This window comes from Nyctereutes procyonoides, unplaced genomic scaffold (assembly GCF_905146905.1).
Source record: "Nyctereutes procyonoides isolate TBG_1078 unplaced genomic scaffold, NYPRO_anot_genome, whole genome shotgun sequence".
In the NCBI taxonomy this organism is placed as follows: Eukaryota; Metazoa; Chordata; class Mammalia; order Carnivora; family Canidae; genus Nyctereutes; species Nyctereutes procyonoides.
Genome location: NW_026575140.1, coordinates 26,601,623 through 26,624,235, shown reverse-complemented (window position 1 = coordinate 26,624,235; position 22,613 = coordinate 26,601,623). Strand labels below are relative to the sequence as shown.

The window sequence follows — 22,613 nt, the reverse complement described above, 5'->3', positions numbered from 1 at the left end:
GTGAGCCCCCGCCATGTGCCAGCCCCTGCACTTGGCACTGTGCACATTGCAGCGAGTAAACAGGGTCCATAGCCCCCCTCTCCTCCTCCTCTCTCACTTGCTAATTGCCCTGACCTTGACTGACCTTGGTCAGCATCCAAAGAACCTCCAACCTTCTGACACTTTGCAATTCTCCCAAACTATCTTTTCTCCTCCATTTTCACTTATCTTTGTTGCCACCTTGGCCCCCAGTGGTCTCCAAACCTTTTCTGTAGTACTATTCCATCAGTAATAAAGTTTTGAACACAAACCTCCAGTGTATGTGTATTTATTTTTTATAAGTTATGTACATGGACATGTCATGTGATAAAGCACACACTCAAACAGGAATCGTAAAAGGAGGAAGCAAGAAATACAGTAGCCCCCCATTATCCATGGGGGATCCACTCTCAGACCCCCCATGAAACTGTGGATAGCACCGGACCCTGGGTACACTGTTTTCTCCTACATAAATACCCGTGATCAAGTTTAATTTATAAATTAGGTACAGTAAGAAATCAACAATAAAACACAATAGTTTCACCATTATACTGTAATAGAAGTTATGTGAATGTGGTATCTGTCTTCTGAGCCCCAGAGCCACGTGTCTGATGTCCTTCTGGACATTTCTTCCATATGTCATGAGCTTCTCCATCACAACATGTCCAAAAATGTTACTATCTTTTCCCCAAACTTGCCAGTCTGTTCCCAACACCTTTCACCACTGGCATGTCAGAAACCGGGCAGGGCACCAGGTGCCTCACCTGTGAGGGCTGAGTGGTCCCTAAATCCTACAGGTCTCTCTCTGAATTCTCTCATGTCTCAACCCAACCACTGCTGGCTCTGGAGGGCCCCCCTATCTCTTACCCACTGTACCCACTGCCCCTCCCCCACCTTTTTATTACTGCCACAGCCCTCCCTCAGACCCAGTGATCACCCAACACCCAGGTTGTGTGGAGGGCCCCAGACTCACTTTGGCTCGCAAGGACCCACACCTTTCTGGCTTCATTTCAGACAGACCCGTACGTCCCCTGAACACCTCCACAGTGCCATGCGGCTCTCACCTGGAACACCCATCCTCCACTTTCCTACTGCATCTTCTGCACTGGAGCGATCCTGTGGTCTTCCCTGGTTCTACACCTTCCTTGTGCAACCACAGGACCAAGCCCAATCCTCTCTCTTGTGTTTTCTGACCCATTAAACATATCTGTAAGTGGCTTTTTCTTTCTTTCTTTCTTCTTTCTTTCTTTCTTCTTTTTTTCTTTCTTTCTTTCTTCTTTCTTTTTCTTCTTTCTTTCTTCTTTCTTTCTTTCTTTCTTCTTTCTTTCTTTCTTTCTTTCTTTCTTTCTTTCTTTCTTTCTTTCTTTCTTTTTCTTTCTTTCTCTTTCTTTTTAAGAGAGGGGTTGGGGAGGAGAGGGAGAAAATCTTAAGCAGGCTCCAGGACATAGGGCTTGATCTCGACCCTGAGATCATGACCTGAGCCTAAATCAAGAATCAGATGCTTAACTCACTGAGCCACCCAGGCGCCCCAGTATTTCTATATGTAGCAATCTGTGTTTATATTAAACTGAATGTGAGATACTAGTATCTCCAACATTCATCTAGGGCCACATGGATCGTCCTAGGCTCCCTGTCTTGGCTTATTTGCACCAGTGAGATGGCTCTCACCATCTGTCATTCTTTTGCTTAATTGCTTAATCCCAGTTATACATGCACAGTGGTCTCTCACTGCATATTTACCTGTGGGTTTATTTGTCCTCAAGATCAATGCTCATTTTCAAGCTCTTAAAAATAACTAAATACATAATGCATGCCAGCCGCTGATCTAAACACCGTAAACATATTCTTTCATCCTCGTAACCATGTGAGACATCTGCTATTAGCTCTGTTTAACAGAGGAGGAAACTGACATACAGAAAAGCCGAGCAAGGAGCCCCTGTTGCACCATAACTGAGAGGCAGGACCAAGGACTTAAGCTCCAGTCTCCTGGATTCTGGAATCCCGGAGGGACCACTCCTCCGTGCTAAAAGCTCCCGTGTGTGGCTGTTTCCTGTGCCCCCTTGCACACAGTGTGTCCCTGCAGCAGGAGGTCAAGGGTGGTCCAACCACAGCGGGGTACTATTCACTTCTGGACTCTCGCTACTCTTACAAGTTATTTAATTCATCACCTGTGGGATCCCCATCCCACCCCTATGAAAGCTGCTCCTAATTCCACCTCTGATCCACGTGGCCCTGGCTCTGCTTCCCTCATGCCTGGGAGCAGGTCTCCATTCTGTTCTCCACCTCCCTTGAGCCCCTACCTCTCTAAGAAGAGTCTCTAGCTCTGCCTCATGTGTGGGGGCAGGGGCATTCCTCCTTCTCCTGACCCCTCACTTCCAGGACCCCTTGGTGTTTGCTATGCACCTGAAGACATGCAAAGGAGCCCCAATCTTAAATTTTTAAAAATCACAACTTTGTAACCACCTCATCTCTTGCTTCTCCCCTTCTTCCTCCAAATACTGTCTGAGTGCCTCCTCCACCCCAGGCTCTGTTCTAGGCAGAGGGATGCCGGGACAAGCAAAACTGGCCAAACTTACATCCTTGAGGGGCTGGTGCCGCAGCACATTTAATCTGCTTGAAGGAACAGGGAGCACCCAACCCCATGCCTTCTACCTGCTTTTAGGAAAGAAGTGTGTATTGGTGAGAAGTGATCATACGTGTTTTATTGAGCATACAGAGGCAATGCCATTGTCCATCAGCAATATAATTCAGGATTAATCATCTCTGAACTCAATTAAAGTCTCCAAAGGGACCTGCCCCAGCTTCTCAGATATCACACTTTGTAGGACTGGTATTTCTGAAGATGGACCTGGCAAGAGGAAGGATCCCTCTGAATACAGGCCTCTGGCCCTGAGAAGACCCATGGGATTGCAGAAGAGTTCCTTTCTCTGGCCAGAGGCGGTTCCTTCCATCCCATCACTGTAGTGATGATTTTCGTTGTAAGAGCAGGTGTTATCGGGAGCTACTACCCCAGGGCTAGCCCAGCACGGCTAGACGCACCTGCTCACGGTGAATCAGGAATGGTGGTGGGTCAGTCTGGAGAGAGACACCACAGAAGCCCTTTGGACAGTCCCAGTGGGGCCTGCATTCCACCTGGGCTGGTCCTCATTCTGGATGCTCGCAGACAGCTACTGGTCAGGAATAAAAGCCCAGAGGGAAGCTCCACACAGACCCGCTTGGCAGGCTCCTCTTCTGGAGTTACTGCCCCAAACTAGAGAGCGGGAAGTCCTTTAGTTCCTCCTTTTCTGGGTGCACCTCTGACACCTTATTCATCTTGGTGAAAATCTGATTGATTTCCATGAATGTCTTGGCCTTGGTCTCGGGGACAACCAGGAAGATGTAGATGGTGGTGAGGAGACATATCACAGCAAAAATGATGAAGCTGTAAGCTCCAAGGCCCACCTGAGGGAAGGGGATCAGGGTTCACTTTCTCGAAAAGGTTCTCCCTTTCCCCCTTGGGGATTCGTGCATCTGGGTCCCCTGGGTCCCACTCACCTGAATGAACGGGAAGATCAAGCCCACGGTGAAGTTGGAAAGCCAGTGGACACTGCCACCCACCATGAAGGCCGACGGCCGGGAGGACTGCAGGAAGATCTCCGTGATGAGCAGCGCGGGGATGGGACCTTGGGAGGCAGAGTGAGAGAAGAGGAAGAACTGCCTCCTCTGAAAGCAGAGCAAGACCACACGGGGTCTTCGAGCCCCTCCTGGTCAGGGCACCCAAGGCAACGGGCCCAAGGGCCAGTATGTCTCCAGTACCCCAGGGCTTGTGGAGAAGCAGGGTAAGAAGACCAACAGCAAGAATTTGGCTCCACAGGTGACACTCTGTGACGTCCCTAAAAGGGGCCCATGACCACCCTCAAGGCTCTCTACGCCAATCATATGGCCCATTTCAACGCACACAGTCCAGGCTGCTTTACTAATTATGCTCTGTCCAAACCCCTTTGCAATAAGAAGGTAGGGGGAGAAGCCTTTTGGGGGCTGTATCCGGTCTCCAAGGAGCCTCTTCCAGGGAACAGAGGTTTGTAGGGCTGATGGTGCAGGGGAAGAGATGCAGAAAGCATAGAGCCGGCTCTGGGGTACATACTGGGCCCAAGGGCGTGTCCTACGACATAGCAGATGACACAGGCAATGCTGACATAAGGCATCCAGGATATTGTGTCCTGTGGGGAGAGAACAGAGTTGGATCACACCTGCAAAGCAGGGACAACCAGGGATGGGGAACGTCGGGGATTTGGGTCCTCAGAGGGCCAGCCGCTCTGCAAGGGCTGGGGGAGGAGGGCACCTGGCTCCTCCAACAGGCAGCACCCCCCAGAGGCCTCCAGAAAATCAGCCATCAGTGGCAGTGGGCTGCTTTGGGGTGGGGGCCCCGGGGGCCTGCAGATGGTCCCCAGCCATCTGATTCATTGTAGCTGCTAAAAGACCATTTTGGTCTTCCCCCTCATACTGCAAGCGCGGGCTCAGGGGGTGGACAGAAGACTCCTGGCTTCGCCCGAGCCCCAGCTGCCTCACCTGCAGGGCCAGAGCAGCCGTCAGCACACAGCAGGCCGTGAAGCAGACAGAGAAGCCCAGAAGGAGCAGGAACCTGCGTCCCAGGAGCTCCACCACGAACGCCTGCAAGGGAGGGGGTGCAGGATGAGCAGAGAGGCTCAGAGCCCTGCGGGACAGGAGGCCGCACCTCTGCCTGGAGCTGCCTTCCCGGGAAGCCCCCGCTCGTCCCACACACCCCTTCTGGAGGGGCAGCTGTGAGGAGACGCGGGCAGGCCGTGTGCCCACTTGCCCATGTGCGTGCCCCTCAGCAGGCCCCCACGCTGTCCAGTCCAGGGGTCCCACGCGTTCCTGGCACAGGAAGCAACCCCAAATGCCAGACATTGGGGAAGAGCCACTTCACACAGTGGAAGCTTCCAGACTCGGGAGCAGGGGTCCCCACCTTGGGGGGGTTGCACAGGCTGCCTCCTAAGAGACAGGCTGTCATCTGACAAGAGCCAGAGGCTGCAGATGAGAAGACCAAGAGGCACCTCGGATCTGGCTCTTTCCTTGGCTAGGACCCTCCCCCCGCAAGATGTCCTTCATCCATGGTGGCTGTCGCAGACTCACGGCACAGATGGTCATCAGCACGTTGACAGCCCCGGTGCCCACTGTCACATACTGGACATCATGATCGTTCACCCCGGCACTCAGGTAGATCTGGTCTGCATAGTAGTAGATCTGGAAGGTACCCAGAGGCTGGTGGGGCCCTCAGGGCAATGCCTGTGATGCCGCCACCCCCCTGATGACACCGCCCCCTGGACGCACAGCCCCCAGCCCCCATACCGCGTTCACTCCCGACAGCTGCTGGCCGCCCATGAGGATGATGATGGAGATGACCTGCCACCGCAGGGACCTCATGCTGAACAGCTTCAGCACGGAGATGAAGCCTGCCGCCTTCTCGGCCTCGTCCTCCTGCTGGATCTCCTCCATCTCCCAGTCCACGTTGTCCCAGCCTCGCAGTTTCTTTAGCGCTAATGGCAGGGAGCAGGGCGTCGGCTCAGGGTGCCCCAACTTCCCAGAGCCAAGACGCTGCGGCCTCTGTCCCCTGCCCACTCTGCCCCACACAGTAAAGCCTCACCATTTCTGGCAGCATCTTCATCCTTCTTCTGGATCAGCAGGTACCGGGGGCTCTCGGGGAAGAAGGGCAAGAAGAGGAGCTGCAGAGCCGCCGGGATGCCAGTCAGCCCGAGGAGGATCGGCCAGCCTGCAGGGGTGCCGGTGTCCACGTGAGAGCCGGCCCCAGCCAGGTCACCTGCCCTCTGTGCCCCCAGCACCTGCTCTCCCAGGTGCCACTCTGTCCCGAGACCTGGACTGGTTTCCTTAAGGGCTGGACACAGAGCTGGTGACACTGGACACCCTCCCATGCTCTGATGCAGCATGCCACTCAGGACTCTGCTGGGGCCACCAGGACACCTGAACTAGAATGGCCCGAGCAGCACTGACCATCAAAATGAAAACCACAAACAATGCAAATGTCTGTGATGGTAGAATGGATGCACGAACACGGTGTATTCACAGAACAGAACTCTACACTGTGCTGAAAACCCCCACAGGAGCCAAACTTGGTGGTGGCGGCAGTGGTCCACACAATGGTCCAAAACTGGATGAAGTCCAGAAACGGAAAATTAGCTTGATCTTTGCAAAAAGTGACAAAAAAACTATAGGGAGATGCAAGGATGAGATGGTAAACGTCAGCACAGTTGGCTCCCCGTGGGGGTGGGAAGGCCATGGTTGAGGGGCCTGCAGAAAGCTTCCAGTGGGGTGAGGTGTCTGGGAGGCCAAGTCGGTGACGTGTCTGCCTTTGGTCCTGATTTTAGGGTCCTGGGATTGAGCCCCATGTTGGGGCTCCTTGCTCGGGGGGAATCTGCCTCTCCCTCTGCCTCTGCCCTTCCCCTTGCTTGTGCTCAATCTCTCACTAACTCTTTGTCAAATAAATAAAATATTTTTTAAAAAGCAAGCAAGCAAGCAAGCTTCTAGGGGACTGGCCTGGTTCTAGTTCCAGATCTGTGTCCAGACTGAGCACCGGTGTTTGATCTCTGACAGAGCAAAGATATGTCCATTTATGTCTTATGTGCTTCTCCTTTCTTATGTTATTTTGCACAATAAAAATGGTCCAATGAGTGAATGAGTCGTTCAGGCCCCTTCTAGGAGCTCTTAACACCTTGACTCTCCCCCTTTTCTCCTAGGGCTTGCAGTCAGTGACGATGGTGGACATCTGCATGCCAGGCACTGTCCTAATGGCTCTCCGTGTGTTAATTCACTTCCCCATCACAGCCACGTTGTGAGGCAGGTGCCAGGACCAACCCCACCCCATGCCTACAAATGCAGGCACAGAGGCCACAGGCCCCGTGCCCAAGATCAGGGGCAAAGCTCAGAGCCAGACCCAGGCAGGCTGAGCCCTGGGGACTCTTCACCACCTGTTATACAGACTGAGGCTCAGACTTAGGTGACAGCCTTGTGACAACGAGCGAGTCTCACTCCTGAAATGGAAGAGGAGTAAACAAAGAACACCCGCATTTAGACATCATCTTTTTCTCTCTCTCTCTCTTTCTAAGATTTTATTTCTTTGAGAGAGTGAGAGCAGAGAGAGCCAGCAGGGGAAGGGGCAGAGGGAGAGGGCAAAGCATATTCCCCGCGGATTAGGGAGACCAACGTGGGGCTCGATCCCACACCCCAAGATCATGACCTGTGCTGAAGGCAGACGCTCAACTGGCTGAGCCACCCAGGCACCCCGACATCATCTTTCTCAAGTCCCGTTTCAACCCCTGAACCTTCCCCCTAAGAAAATGATCCCGTGCAGTAGGTTCAGCTTCTGCCCTGCCCACTGCTCCGCTGGGTGGCTCATCGCTTTCCCGACCTCCTCCCTTCCCTTGTCCTGAATCCAGGGCTCCGCTAATCCCAGACTCTGACTCAATCACCCTGTATAGCCCACCACACATATGGACTCATCTCCGATTTGGGCCACTGCCCTCTGACTCTGGCCCCCACCCCACCCCCTACATGGAAACTCCTCTTGGAGACCCCAAACTGCCAAATTCAGACACCCTGTTGCAATCTTTTCAAGAAGATTGTCAGACCTCTTCACAACCACTGCACCGTGACTGCCTGCCTCCTGCACTGCTACTCTCTGGGCTTCCTTCCCTCCTTCCTTGTTCTTGAGCATCTGTTACGTGCCAGGAATTGTGCTGGAGATTCAATGACGAATAAGGCCAAAGCTCTGTCCAGAGGAAGGGCCCCAACAGGGAAATAGCCTCAAAAAAGGATGGAGGGACAAATGCAGCCCACACAACACTTGTAGTGCCCTGAACACACAGAGACTTTCTGCACTTCTGCCCCCATGCCCGTCAGGAATGCCCATCCTCCTCTCCCCGCTGCCCCAATCCGGGCTCCCTGCTGTACACTGGCCAAACACTTCATGGGACACCAGGGCTCTGCACATTGCCCTGCGTCCTGCTGATCATTTACGTGCCATCACTGGGAGACAGGAAGTTAGCCCTGTGACCCCTGGTCCCTGCTCCTTATGAGGGGCATTGAAAGGGGGATCAGTGTTTAACATGGACCTAGGCCCAAGCCACCTGGAGTGCATCCTAATGAGACTTCAGACATGTTATCCAATCTCTCTATGCCTCAGGTTCCACATCTGTAAAATGGGCATAATAAGTATCTGCCTTATAGAGTTGTTTGGAGGATTGAATGGAATTAAGATAAAGACATAGTGCCTGGCCCCCAATAAGCATGTTATACATTTTGGTTGGCGTGACTATTTTTTTTTAAGGATTTTATTTATTTATTTGACACAGAAAGAAAGAGAGAGAAAGAGAGAGAGCACAAGTAGGAGAGCAGCAGGCAGAGGGAGAGAGAGAAGCAGACTCCTCACTGAGCAGGGAGCCCTATGCAGGGCTGGGATCATGACCTGGGATCATGACCCAAGCTGAAGGCAGACACCTAACCCACTGAGCCACCCAGGCACGCTGCAAGTATCACTGTCTTTGCCTGTTACCGAGCACCTACTATATGCTGGACTTGGGCTCTCGAGGAGGGAAGCATGGGGTCTGCAGCCATCCTGAGCTTACCTTCTTTGTTTGCAAGGAGGTTCCGAAGACCAAAGATCTGGGCCACAAGGATGCCGACAGTGATGAAGACCTGAGGTACCACCCCGAGGGCCCCCCTCAGATTTTTAGGAGCCAGCTCCCCCAAGTACATGGGGACAACGTTGGAAGACAGACCTGTCAGGGGATGGAAGTAAAAACACCATCAGGAAACATTAGTCTGAGAGAGATCAGCTGCATCTCCAAACACACTTGTTCTTATCCAGTAATCACATTAGTTGGGCTGAAACTTTTGTCTCAAGGAGGCAAGAGTAAGCAAACACCTCTTTTAATTCTTCATCCTTTAAGCAATAGGGAAAAGAGAGAATAGTCTGAACCAAGGAAGTTCACAGACAAGCACCCTTGGTTTTCAACATGTGTCACCGGGGCCAGGGGACATGGGTGGCCTGACCTCTGGGCTGCCCTCCTACCTGGCTTCATGTCAGGGAAGAAAAGCCCAGGTGTGGTCTGGCACCTTGTCCTCTCTGGCTCCTTGGGAGACTCTGTTCAGACGAGGCCAAGGACCCCTGCCCACCGGCTCCACCTTCTGAGAAGGTATATCACGTAACAAACTGATGCACAGATGCCCACATAGACACCGAAGCACTAACTCTATTTATCAGTAAGCATGACAAATGTAAATATATATCATAAAATAATTGCTACCTCAGATTTCTGGAATCCCCACTATTTAAACTTTTAAGTTTTCTCATCTTACTGAAACAAGATAGAATAGGTGGAACTTAATTTTATAGGCTCTAAAGTATTTTCACATATATCATCCCATTTAATTCCCCCAAAAGCCCAACAAGAGGCTGAGAATCTTGGATGGAGGTCAGCTGGGTTGTTAGTACCCCAAGGATGGGACACCCAGTCACGAGTCAGGCTGGGGCTCCAAAGGATGAGGCTCTAAGAGGAGGCTCCAGCCACAGGGAGGCCGAGGGGAACCGTGTAGGGCTCATGGAGATTGGAGCTGCTGGCAGCGGGTGGGTATTTGATGACATCCAGACAGGAAGGAATCTTTTGAGAGCCAAGTGTTCAATCCTTGCGATTCTGCCCAAGGATATCTGCTTAGTGTTTTAAAAGAGGCTTGCTGCTCATTCACATTGGCTCGTCCCAGTTGTCGGAGCAAAGAGGGGCAGCCTTTGCAGCAGCTCTGAGAAGTCTGGTGGGGTGTGCTGGGGGGAGACCCTTGCAGGCTTAGTGCCCAAAGGGCTGGGAGGAGGCAGGGGCCCTTGACGGGTGGGCTCCTTGGTCACCACTCAGAACCCAGGGTGGGGAAGCCCACATCTCAGCAGCAAGTCTCTTAATTAGGGACAAAATCAAAGAAGCAAACATCAGGAGGTTTGTGAAGAGATGGGTCCTCTTCATGCTCGTGCGAAGCAGTCTCTATTCTGACTTAAAAGAGACTCTACTGGGCAATCCCAGCTGGCCCATTTGGACAGAGTCCGGGAAAGTGGCTTTTACATTTGAAATTCCTTCGGTGAATGTGCCTGGTGCTCTTGCCACGCGACTTGGCCAACAGTGAGCCGGTGAACTGAGCATCTCAAGTCCCACTGTCTGTCCCTGCACTGCTGTTGTCCCATACCCCTTTTGGCAGAGCAGCTGTTCACTTCCTTTTTAGGAAGTCTGAGTAGCATGCTGCTGTCTCACACACCTTCCTGACTTTTTCCAGAGCCATGTGAAAGAATTAACTACAAATGCATTATGACCTCAGATCCAAACATGATCTGAGGACCCAGGAAACTCCTGACACCTTTTCAGGGGGCCTGTGAGATCAAAACTATTTTCCAACCATCCCTGGATAGTGCCCTGTTCACTCTTGTCCTCGTGAGCACACAGTGGAGCATTCCAGAGGCTACACAACCAGCGGGGCACAGAAGCAGGTCTGAGAAGCCAGCTGTCTTCTATGAAGCCAGACATTAAAGAGATTTGCAAAAAATGTAAAGCAATGCCACTCTTCTTACTAAGTTTTTTGTTGTTGTTGTGTTTTGGCATACACAACTCTTCTCATAGAGACATGTAATGGGCTTTCTGTTGCCATTTAAGTCAATTAAATGAACATTTGTTGGTTGCAATTTCTAAATGGCAAATATTGACCAATACAACCCACATGAGAAAGAAGCTCTTTGGAACCCTCAATAATTTTAAGAGTGTAAGAAGGGCCTGAGGCCAACACGTTTGAGAACTGCTGACTTCAAAGTAATGCTTATTTAAGAGTAAAGGTTGGGAGTTTTGTGATTTGTTCTCTTTTGGAGTCTAACATTTCCCTGTTGGGACCAACTCTGAAGTGCCGGATGGTCAACAGAAAAGGGCCTGCCTGCACCTGCCCACTGCTGACACCTGCCAGAAATCAGCCCTGTTTCATTAGCTGAGTTCCAGCAGGGGCGGCAGGAGGCAGGAAGAGGGCCAGGCACCCTCAGGGCTCAGGCCTCGGGCCATCCAGCGCTCTCAGGGAAAGCTGTACCAGAGTAGCTTGTCATGGGGCCTATCACTTTCCTTGACAGGACCTCTTCTCTCTTCAGGGATCTTATTTTCCTCTTCTCCTGGACTCCGTAGTTCCTCAACATTTCCCCTAACACCACCTCCTCACCATCTCCCCCATTGTCCACTAGCACCAGCTGAGGGACTTGCTGGCTTCCAGCCAGCTCAATCATTTATCCTCATTTCCATACTTGAAGGAGAAGATGAGAGCTGCTGGCACTGCCAGGACCAGGTGCAGGGTTGCTGGCAAGGCACCCAGGATGCAGCATTTTGGGGGCGCCCACCCTGGATGCCCACCCTGAAGGCAGGCGCACGGCCCCAAAAGTAGGTGTCCTGCTCGCTCCCACCAGCCCTGGGAAGTACAGTCTACAAAAGAATGTCAGATTGGGGAAAGGCCCCACGCATAGATTTAACCCCATCTCTTCAGTCTGAAGCAATTATGGGGGAGCTTCCTATGACCACCAAAGGATGGCCTCCAAGGATAGCTTTGGAGGGTTTGCAAAATAGCTCTGGGACTTATGAAGCGAGAGACCCCAATGAGTCATTGCCTTGGAGGAGTAAATGAAAACAGGCCCCTGAAAAGCCCATCGCAAACATCACATAAAAGTTGTGATCACATTCCCCATAAAAGTTGAAAGGCTGCTCTCATTAAGAAGGATTCATGGGGGCAGCCCCAGTGGCCCAGTGGTTTAGTGCCGCCTTCGGTCCGGGGCATGATCCTGGAGACCCAGGATCGAGTTCTGCATCGGGCTCCCTGCATGGAGCCTGCTTCTCCCTCTGCCTGTGTCTCTGCCTCTCTCTGTGTGTTTCTCATGAATAAATAAATAGAATCTTTAAAAAAAAAATAAAAGAAGGATTCGTATGTTGGATTGTCAACATGCTTTTTTTGACCAAGACCCACTAAAAAAACAGAAACCTGTTTTATATTGCAACCCGATTTTCACACCCGTATAGATAACCAAAACGAAAGTTGCAGAAGACAAGTCTTATCTCTACAGCACACGACACAGTCTACTCTGCCTAGAACAAGAAAATGCAGCTCACCAATCAAGGGTCACCACCCACTCACCGTCCCTCCTGCAGTTGAGAAAACACAAAGATAAAGGACCAGACAGGAAGCGAGCTTCTGAACAGAATTCTGTATTTCTGACTTTCACAGAACGGCTCTCTTCACCAGAAGTGGCACAGGGATGCTCTGCCCTTGGCCACCCCCGAGACTAAGCCCCCGATCCAGAGTCTGGTTCAGGGCAGAGGCAGAGGAGCAGCCTCTATCTCCATTCTTCAGGGGTCCCAGAATGGTCTGGACCCTGGTGCCTGCCCCTCCTCATTGATTATCCTTTTTTTTTTTTTTAAGTATTTTGTGTATTCACAGGATACCTTAAACTTAAAGTCATATGAATGACATGAGGGTTGGGAAGGAGGAATTGGGAATATAAGGTTACAAGTTCTTTTATGTAATGTGTGAAGCAGTTTATTATTGATTGAAAAGTACACTCTAATCATTTGTAAATGTACATTTTAAATCCTATGCTGACCACTAAAAAAATCTTTAAAATAAGATATAGAAAAAAAATAAAATAAGACATAGAAATAATGTACCAATAGAGGAGATAAGATGGAATTGTTTTAAAATTTTAAATAATTATTTTAAATTAAATAAAATAATTGTTTTAAAATTTCAACTCAGGTTCTCGATCATCCTAAATTACAGAGTGGTAGCACAGGGTAGTATCATTTACCTGCACATATTCCCACCAAAAGTCTGGACAAAATGATCATCTCAAACGACCGGGCGACCTCACTGCACCCCATTAAGATGGCGGGAACTATGGAAAAGATGTTGTTGAAGAGCAAGGTCCCTTTCCTGCAGAGGAGGAAATCTCAGTTAGCCTGGGTGCAGGATTCACTTATTCATTTAAGAGATAGATGTTCACCAACTGTCCGCCCAGTTACAGCATCGGGCTCTGTGGCTGCTTTATGCTCTCTGCAGTCGAAGACTGACAGGTCAAGTGCACAGCCTGGTGTGGGAACATTCTCTCTGTGAGACAGTGGAAATGACCACAGTGCGCAGCACATCAGTGGTGGGGAGCAGAGGGAAAGAGCCACATAGTACAATACACTCAAGGGTTTTTGAAATCGTAAACTCTCATGATGTTAGTGTAATCTTGAAACCAGATCGGATAAGGACATTAGAAGGAATGGGTAGGCCAACCTCACTTATATTACATAGATGGAAAAAGTGTGCATGAAATATTAGCAGACTGAATCCAACAGCATATATAAAAATCTTTTAATGTTTTAAAATGCCAAACAAGGAATGCCTGGGTGGCTCAGTGGTTGAGCATCTGCCTTTGGCTCAGGGTATAATCCCGAGGTCCTAGGATCGAGTCCCGCATCGGGGTTCCCAAATGGAGCCTGCTTCTCCCTCTGCCTCTGCCTCTGCCTCCCTCTCTCTATGTCTCTCATAAATGAATAAATAAAATCTTAAAACAGAAAAACACCAAACAAAATAAAATGCCAAATCTGGGAAAAGCAAAATTGTAATATTTTACAAATTATAGACAATCATTGTGACTCCAGATAGAGAGGGAAGGCTGTCATCAGACACAAAAAGCAAAAACCATAAAGGAGAGTTAAGTCTGTCCACTCGAACATTTAAACATCTTGTATGAAAAAGATACTATGTGTGTGATTAAGCAATAAAGCAAGAGATCAAGAAAATACTTGCCTGATACAACAGTGTTATTTGGACACGCCCAGAGATGGAATTTCCTCCTAGCTGTATAATCTTGGCTAAATTACAGCATGGGAAAATGTTTTCCTATTTTGAAAAAGGAGGCGGGGGCTTTTGTAGGATTGGAAGAATTAATAACCCTAAAAGTGTTCAGGATAGAGCCTGGCACAGAGGAACCCATCAATAAATTGTTGGTTGCTACTGTTATATAAGGAACAGATCCTTAGGAAAACCACAAAAAACTGAATAGCATTTTTCATCTTCTCAGGCAGACACTGGACAAGCAACTGTCTGCTCCATCTGTGGACCAAAAGGACCAATGGACCAAAGTCCTTTCCTTAGAAGGCTCGTCCTTCAAACCTGTGATTGATTAACGTCCTGCCCCCCAGGGAAAACTGCTCAGTTCAACACCAAACTCCCAGGAAGACCTTAGGATTTTAGATCCCAAAGCAGAGGTTGTATGTTTCTAATCTCATACTCTTTTTGAAAAATATTGGAGAAGGCACTGGGTTCTGGTCTTGACTCTTAAGCTAAATAGATCTGTGGCCAAGAAGACAATTTGACCTTACCTAGCCTCTGAGCTTGTCTGCCAAGGGAAAAGGCTGGTGGGGTGGGACTCTTAAATACTCTTAATAACAAAACCACTTTTTCATGCCCATGGAATTTACACCAGGGAGTGTGATGTCTTAAGGACCTTTTTTGGAATCAAACATTAGAGATTCTTGATCTAGAATTAGGGGCAAAGATTGAGTCTCAGTCAGTTAAGCATCTGTCTGCCTTTGGCTAGGGTCATGATCCCAGAATCCTCGGATTGAGTCCTGCATTAGGCTCGCTGCTCAGCTGGGGGCCTGCTTTCCTCTCTCTCTCTCTCTCTCTCTCTCTCTCTCTCTCTGCTGCTCCCCCTGCTGTGCTGTCTCATTCTGTCAAATAAATAAAATCTTAAAAAAAAAAAAAGGAAAAAGAAAAGAAAAGAAAACAGAAATCATCACAGCAGTTATTACCTAGTTTTACAAACAAAAAAACCATTTCAGTTTTGGCCCTCGGTTTTAAATAGTTGGGATCTAGGAGCTTCAGGAGCTGGGAATTCACATCGCCTTACCTGCCAAGTTTATTCACCAAGGGGCCGACCATGAGGGATCCGATGAAACCTCCAAAGGGGAACATGGACACGGAGACAGACCAGAGCAAGGTCAAGGAAAACTCATTTATGTAGTTATTGTTACGTTCAAAATAGGTCTCATTATAAAATGCTTTCATGAGCTGGAGAACAAAGAAGAAGAGAGTGCCACAATAACTTGACCTGGTTTTGCAAAAAGAATCCCGTAAGCTGCTGGGCCAACCGACAGATGGCCTGGGCACTAGTAAAGTGAAAGGGAAAAAGGATGAAGTTGTATGAACAGCAATTAGCCCGGGCACCAGCACAGGGAGCTGCCAGGCCTCTGATAAGCTCACTTCCCCCAAAGTTCCGAACTCCAGTCCTCTGGTCCTTTGCATGAGCCCTGACCCTCCAGAATCCTCTGGACAGTGCAAGGCTGCAGAAGACCAGAGCCCCCACCTGCAATCCCGAGCCAGCCCCAGCATGCACAACCAGGCCTGGCTCTCCAGGAGAAGCTGAGGCCGGGGGCACTGGGCCCATCCCCGTGGTCCTGTGCCCACCAGTCACTCTCCTGGGCTTGTGCTGTGTGTCTCGTGGGTATTTCCCTCTCCTGTTACCTGAGGACACACTGTGTGCCCGGGTGTGTACCTACTGCCACCCTTGTGGACATGCCCAGGCCCAGGGAGCTCCAAACCCCCCTCCTCACTTGTGGGTGGCTGTGTCTCACTCACCCCAGGGACCTACCTCGGCAGGGGAGTTAACGGCGGCCACGTTGTACCCATACTGGAAGGATGACCCAAAGGCTGCTATCAGCGTCGCCAGTGAAAGTACAAGTGTCAGCCTCTGCGGGAGGAGGAGAAATCCTGGCTCAGGTCATAGGAGGCGCTGGGGTTCAAGGGAACTCCTGATTTACTCCGATGTCATATAGAAGGATGCCAGAGAATCTGAAGATCCGTAGTCTTTCGACCGCTCCCTATCTTGAAGCCTACCTCTACCCACCTAACCTGGTAGGTTCCCTGAACCGTAGCACTTACGGCCAGATAATTCTTTGCTCTGGGGAGCTGTCCTGTAGGCACTATAGGGCCACCTGTCCCCTACCTGTGACAACCCAGAGTCTCCAGACATTGCTAAATGTCCTCCGGGCTGGGGGAGGCAATTGCCCCTGAGAACCGCCGGGTCAGAAAGACACCGAAGGCTCACCTACTCCAACACTCTACCTCATGTCTGAAATGCTTCCATAACATTCCTACCACGGGGCTGTATGTGCTGACAGTAGCAAATGCACTCAAGTCCTGCCTTAAACACAAACTCCCCTAAAAATCAAAAAGAAGAAAAAGTGAACAATTTTAATTGTTTCTTGAGGGCCACTGATTAACTTTCTTTAGCCTCTGGACTTTTGATGGAACAGGCACACAGAGAGAAAATATATAAATCCAGGTTTCTGGGGACTCAAACACGGGTGTTCTGTGATCATATCCCTCTTTGATACATGAGGAAAATGAATACTTTTTAATGGCAAGAGGAAGTCATTAGCAAGATCATGAAAAGCTGGAGAAAAAAGTGGAAAAAGCTTCTCTTAGAATCTATGGATTCTATAATATGTTTGCCCATTGCCGCTTGCTAGCTTAATTGCAAGAATCTCCAGTTTCCTTATCTTCAAAAGGAAGGTCATCACACTCCCTCAGAGCTGTTACAAGGTTGAATTATGAAAGTGTCGAGCTATGGAGGTGAATCCACAGACAAGGACCTGGATGCAGCTCTCAGAAGACTTCCCTGAGCACCATCATCCATGTGCTCCCATGGAGGTCCCATCCAGGGGACACATGCCCCCCATGGGCAGCCGAGGCCCTCAGGTCTTCCTCCCGGCAGTGCCTCTGCAGCGAGTTAAGTGAAGAGCAGGGCAGGGAGAGAACCTGTAGCCATCCCTGCCTTGTCCTGGTGCCCCGGAGAGCACGAGCTGGTGCTCCATACAGCAGGAGCAGGAGCAAGACCTGCAAGGAGCCCCCATAAATGAAACCTCGCCCTTCCCCTCCCTCCACCAAATGAATGAACAAATGGTTAGTTAATTCAGCAGGAAACTTCTGGTAAGGGAGATAAGAGCCGTGCGCTCCGGTTTCCAGCCTCTCCTCAACATCCACCATCCCCTAAAGGCAGGTGCATAAACAGGCACATGCACACACACACACCCCACCCCAGATGCAGGACGGGGCTGAACTAGCTCACCTCCCACCTGAAGTGCTCTGGGCAGTCAGTCACTCAAATGGGAGCCAGGCATTGTTCTAAGTGCTGGGGATATAGTGGAGAACAAAACAAAGTCCCTCCCCTGTGGCTGTTCTATTGCTTGATTTCGTGGAAGGGAGGAAGGAAGGAAGGAAGGAAGGAAGGAAGGAAGGAAGGAAGGAAGGAAGGGAGGGAGGGAGGGAGGGAGGGAGGGAGGGAGGGAGGGAGGGAGGGAAGGAAGGAAGGAAGGAAGGAAGGAAGGAAGGAAGGAAGGAAGGAAGAAGGAGAAAAGTGATAAAGTTTTCCTCTTCTAATTCTCTTCTAGGTAAATGATTAACTAGAAACACAACAGGCTTCACTCATGCAACTCCTGACCACTTTCTACTTTGATGGGTCCTATGGTTTGAAGTCCTTAGCAAAGCTCTGCTGGGGAGCTGGCTGGTGCCCCAGAATGCGGGAGGCTGCCAGGCGTCCTGGACAGCCAGCAACCTGACAGCTTTTATGAGATCCCAGGGAACATTATCAGAAAGAACTCAGGCTGTAGAGTCCCTAAGCATAGAGCGTACAATTTAACTTCTATGCTTTTTGTCTTCCTCCTTGAATTCAAGAATGTGCCATAGGCACATGCAGGCATAGGGTCTATGGACCTGTAGGAGTCAGGGGTTACCCTCTGTCGAAACAGCAAAGACATTCTGGGTAGGTTCTCACTGACCACGCTGGTCCAAATGCCTTCATTCATTAAACAAATAGTGGTTGACAGCTGACTATATTCCAGACACCACGCTACAGTCTGATGAGCAGATCAGCTGCCCTCAACATCATGGTCCAATGGGGAAGGCGGATATTTAAAAAAAGACATAGTATTTTAATAGTTTAACTATAACTGTAGTGAGCTCTACAAAGAAAAAACCCAGAAATGGTTTAAAAGAGGTGTCAGAAGTGTCAGGGAAGAGGGTCCCAGGTGAGGCATGGCTGAGCCAGGGGCAGAAGTACCAGCTCTGAGGACCATTTAGGGAGCAAAATCAAAGCACTGGTACCCCATCAGGAAAATGCAAATCGAAGCTACAATGAGATACTGCTTCTCACTCACAAGGATGGTTAAAATCAGTAAGACAGGTAGTAAAAAGTGTTGGCAAGGGGAAGATTGGGACCCTCTCGTGTTGCTGGCAGGATTGTATGATGACGCATTCGCTTTGGAAAGCCTCACAAAGTTCAACAGAGTAACCGTACGACCCAGCAATTCCACACACAGGTGTGTACCCAAGAGAAACCAAAACGTGTTCGTGCAAACAGTTGAACACAAATGTTCCTGGCAGCATTATTCATAGAGGCCCCCAAAGGGAAATGATCCAAATGTCCATGAGTTGAAGAATATACCAACAGGTGCAGGACATCCATGCAATGGAAGATGATTTGCCCAAAGGAAGAGCAAAGGACACACACTACAAGTGCCCTTCAGCACTGCAAGGCGCTGAGATGTCTGCCTCCATCTTTGTGAAATGTCCAGAACAGACAAATTCACAGAGACGGAAGGTAGATTGGTGGTTGGCAGGGGCTGGGGAGAGATGTGGATTACTGCCGGTGGGTACAGGGTTCCTCAGGGTGATGGGAATGTTCTAAACTTGATCATGCTGATGGTTGCCCAACTGTGAATATTCATGGGTATATTTTATCCAAATTGCATACTTTTTAAAAAAGATTTTATTTATTTATTCATGAGAGAGAGAGAGAGAGAGAGGCAGAGGGAGAACCAGGCTTCATGCAGGGAGCCGGATATGGGACTCGAACCTGGATCTCCAGGATCATACCTCGGGCCGAAGGCGGTGCTAAAACCACTGGGCCACCGGGGCTGCCCAAAACTGCATACTTTCAAGGGGTAAACTGCATGATCTGCGAGTTATGTTCTCAGTAAAGGTACTATATGTAAAAAAGGCATGTAAAAGAAAACCATGGTTTACGCTTTCTTCTTTTTCTTCCATCTATCTTTCTTTCCTTTCTTTCCTTCTTTTCTTTCCTTCTTTTCTTTTCTTTCTTTCTTTCTTTCTTTCTTTCTTTCTTTCTTTCTTTCTTTCTTTCTTCTTTCTTTAAAAAGATCAAGTATTGAGCTGGATTAGGGCATGAGCGAGAGCCACGCAGGTCTTCCAGCAGCTTATATAAATGACAAGTGGCCTTCAGACATGAAGGGGGGGGGGGGCGTGTATCCTCAGAGGCCAAGGGGAGCCATGACTCAGCTATGCTTTTGGGAGAAATCGCACGTTCTTCATGCCCACAGCAAACTGGTTTCCTGTTTCATAACCATGAACACATTTTGAGACTTAGTAAAATAGCAGCCTTCGGGGTCCGTCTTCCAAATGGGTGTGATTCAAGGCTGCTGGGAAGGGAGCCCTGCCCCAAGCGAATCCCTTTGGGAATTTGCTTCCTGGATCCATTCCCGCTGTCAGGGATCTCCCAGAAAAACACACACATCTCCAGAAAAATTAGTTCTTATGAATTATTAACTCTGAATCACTTTCTCACACTATTGATCCCAAAGTTCACAAACGGAAAGGGAGGGACAGAGAGGTGCCTTGTCTTGTGGCCATGGTGGTTTAGAGCACTGGGCAGAGTGAGGGGGGAGCCCAAGAGCCTGGGATCGGATCCCAAGCTCCTGCTGCTCGCTGGGTGGACCTGGGCCAGTTACTGGGCTTCTCTGTGTCTCAGATCCTTCACCTGTAAAAGGAGGAACCATACTCCCTCCCTCATAGGACTGATGTGAAGAATGGATGAGTTTATACCTGAAAAACACTAGAGCCACACCTGGCTTAGAGTAAGTGCTACACACAGGCTTGCTATCATCATCATGAGCAGCGATAGAGTCAGAAGGGAGGTTACCTGTTCCAAGATGCTAGGTGTTTTGATGGTGGATGTACCCCCTAAAATTGTGTGCTTTCATTTTCTAAAATGCTTGGACTCCCCCTCCACCCCCGTCCAGGCCAAGAGTCCTTTCCCTTGGTAAAAAGTCCTTAATGCCCATTGGTTAGATTCTCGTCTTTTCTTTTTTACTTATGAAGAACCTAAAGGCCAGTGAGCCCATGGTCACACAGCCAATGGGGGACAGAGAGCTGGACTCCCTCCATCAGCGCACACAGTCCCTGCTTTCTGCAGGCTTCCCAGGGGCTCCCACTTTCCCTCACCTCCTAACCGCCCCCCTCCCTTCACTCAGTAATCTGCAGATTCTTACCAGCAGCCACCATGGGAATCATTTTGTTTTCGGGTATCCCAGGAAGCCCAGCACGTGTCCTGGCTTTTGTCCAAAGGGGCAGGTCTGCCCTCAGGCAGCCAGGAAGGGATAGCCTTCATCCCACCTGCCACTGGAGGAGGCTTCCTCCCTTGGAGAATCCAGGGAGCCTACACCTGCTTGTGACCATTTTAATCATATCCTTTCAAAATGTGTTGCTTCTTTTCAGGGACCACCATGCGGGGTGTTCTTCTGCAACCTCTCCCAGGGGCACAGATGGCCAGCATGTTCCTCCTCTTTGAAGAGAGGGCACAGAGCAGCTGAGGGCCTCTCTTGACCCCTGAGCCCCTAAGTTCTTGCCACCGCACAGCCCCTTTTATATAAAATAGGGGGGTTAACACTGAGCAGTATAATGATTCCTTAGTTGTCACGAGAGTCTAACAAGATCCATGTAAAGGTGCTCAGCAACCTGGAAAGCTCTGATTCTCTGGGTATGAGAACACCTCTAATGAGAAGGCACTAGGGATGTTACTCAACATTCTGCAATACTCAGGCCAGCCCCTCACAGCAAAGAATCTTCTGGTCCCTGGGGTGCCTGGGTGGCTCAGTGGTTGAGTGCCTGACTTTGGCTCAGGTCGTGATCCCAGAGTCCTGGGATCTGCCTCTCCCTCTGCCTATGTCACTGCCTCTCTCTCTCTCTCATGAATAGATAAATAAAATCCTAAAAAAAAGAAAAAGAAAAAGAAAAAAGAAAAGAAAAGAAAAAAGAATCTTCTGGCCCCAAATGCCATTAGTGCCCTGCTCTAAAGGGTGAGCAAAGTAATATCTGTTATGGGGGAATCATGATGTACCAGGTATTGTGAGTACATTATCTCATTATTTGCTCCAGCAGCCCTATGAAACGGTAGGGTTATCATTCCCATTTTACAGATGCAAAAGCTGAGGCACAGAGCAGTTAAATAACTTGCCCAGGTTCCCACAGCTAGAATAGGATGGAGCAGGAACGGAACCAGGTGCTTCCAGCTCCAAAACCTACTCTTAACCCACGAGCTACAGAGCATGCTCTCAACCTGTCTGTGCTAATGGTCTCACATCCATGCCCGGTTCAATAATAATCTGCACAAATATGTACCTCTGCTGCCACAAATACAAGCAAATGCTGTTGCAGCAAATAAAATGCAAATTCCTTGAAAACGTTCATAGTAAATTCATAATCTTTCTCTCATTATGTATTTTCTTCAATGGGGAGACTGTCAAAGTACAATGGAAATGCTTTGAGTGAGGGGAGTGGGGTAGGAGGCAAGAGATCCAGAAACCAGGGAGCCTCTCATCTAAAAGGCTGGGAATCTCTGCTACAGATCTGAATTCGATTCGAGTCCTGCACAGTCTTTTCTGTGCCCACCTTCCTGCCATGTTGGCCCAGCCATGTGACTTGCCGAAAAACCTAAAGAAGATGTTTCTGAAGCCAAAATCCGAGCAGATCAAAATGCACCTCACCAGCAACATGTAAGGGTTTTGTGGCTGGTTGCAGAATGCCTGCCCTTCAAGCTTTTCTGGGGGAGGCAGTGGGGACAACTTAACCCTTTGCATCTCTTCAATTTGGTTGCAGGGATTTTTCAAAGCTGTTCCAATAGATCCCCGAACAATCTCTACATCTCAATATCCCCTAAACCTGTCCTCTAGTCCCTGTCTAAGTGAACTCTGAGGAGCACCTTCCTTCCAACAGAACCCCACCACCACCGCCACCCCCACCCAGCAATGCGGAGCACGCCCCGGCAGCAGGCTGCTTCGTGCTCCCTCCTTTGCTGGGAGGCCACTTACCCCCTCCTTCTTGGTTGGATCCTGTTGCTCCATCTTTGGTCTGCAAGCGTGGAGTGCTGCTTACTTCCTTTCAGCCAAAATAACAAATGCACTGAATAGAGAGAGAAGACATTCTGGCTGTACTTTGGCCGTGCCAAGTAACAGCCAATAGCATTTTTATAGCCAGCCCGAGACCGAATAACCCTTTCGGGAGTCCAGAGGTGCGTCTTCTTTCACTTCTTTTAAATGAACCGTCTGGGGTTTCGCTCAGCAAGCGGGCGCCCCCCCCAGGAGCGCAGGCACGGCGCGCCTTCCTGATTGGGACAGTCTGTGGTACGTGCTCGCTGCGAAAGCCTCCACTAGGCAGGCTCGTGATGAGTGACTGGAAGG

General features: G+C 49.6%; 1 protein-coding gene across 1 annotated transcript; it reads right to left on the bottom strand.

Moving 5' to 3' along the window:
- Positions 1-291: 291 nt before the first annotated feature.
- On the bottom strand, positions 292-22,484 carry LOC129497793 (solute carrier family 2, facilitated glucose transporter member 5). The gene is made up of 12 exons (XM_055306939.1): positions 22,245-22,484; positions 15,731-15,829; positions 14,990-15,150; positions 12,896-13,020; positions 8,658-8,810; positions 5,663-5,788; positions 5,368-5,555; positions 5,152-5,262; positions 4,567-4,668; positions 4,142-4,217; positions 3,553-3,680; positions 292-3,459 (listed from the first exon to the last, which is right to left on the bottom strand). Exons 1-12 carry the CDS (start codon positions 22,275-22,277, stop codon positions 3,256-3,258), a joined length of 1,506 nt encoding a protein of 501 aa, XP_055162914.1. The 5' UTR covers positions 22,278-22,484; the 3' UTR covers positions 292-3,255.
- Between the last annotated feature and the right edge of the window lie 129 nt (positions 22,485-22,613).

What these genes read in the sequence shown, in the direction of transcription:
- LOC129497793 (XM_055306939.1), bottom strand. Translation starts at nt 22,277, where the DNA reads ATGGAGCAACAGGATCCAACCAAGAAGGAGGGG. An exon ending in CCGTTAACTCCCCTGCCGAG is followed by an intron (nt 15,151 to 15,730) that starts GTAGGTCCCTGG and finishes TTTGTTCTCCAG; the next exon opens with CTCATGAAAGCATTTTATAA. An exon ending in CGGCTGCTCTGGCCCTGCAG is followed by an intron (nt 4,218 to 4,566) that starts GTGAGGCAGCTG and finishes CTCTCCCCACAG; the next exon opens with GACACAATATCCTGGATGCC.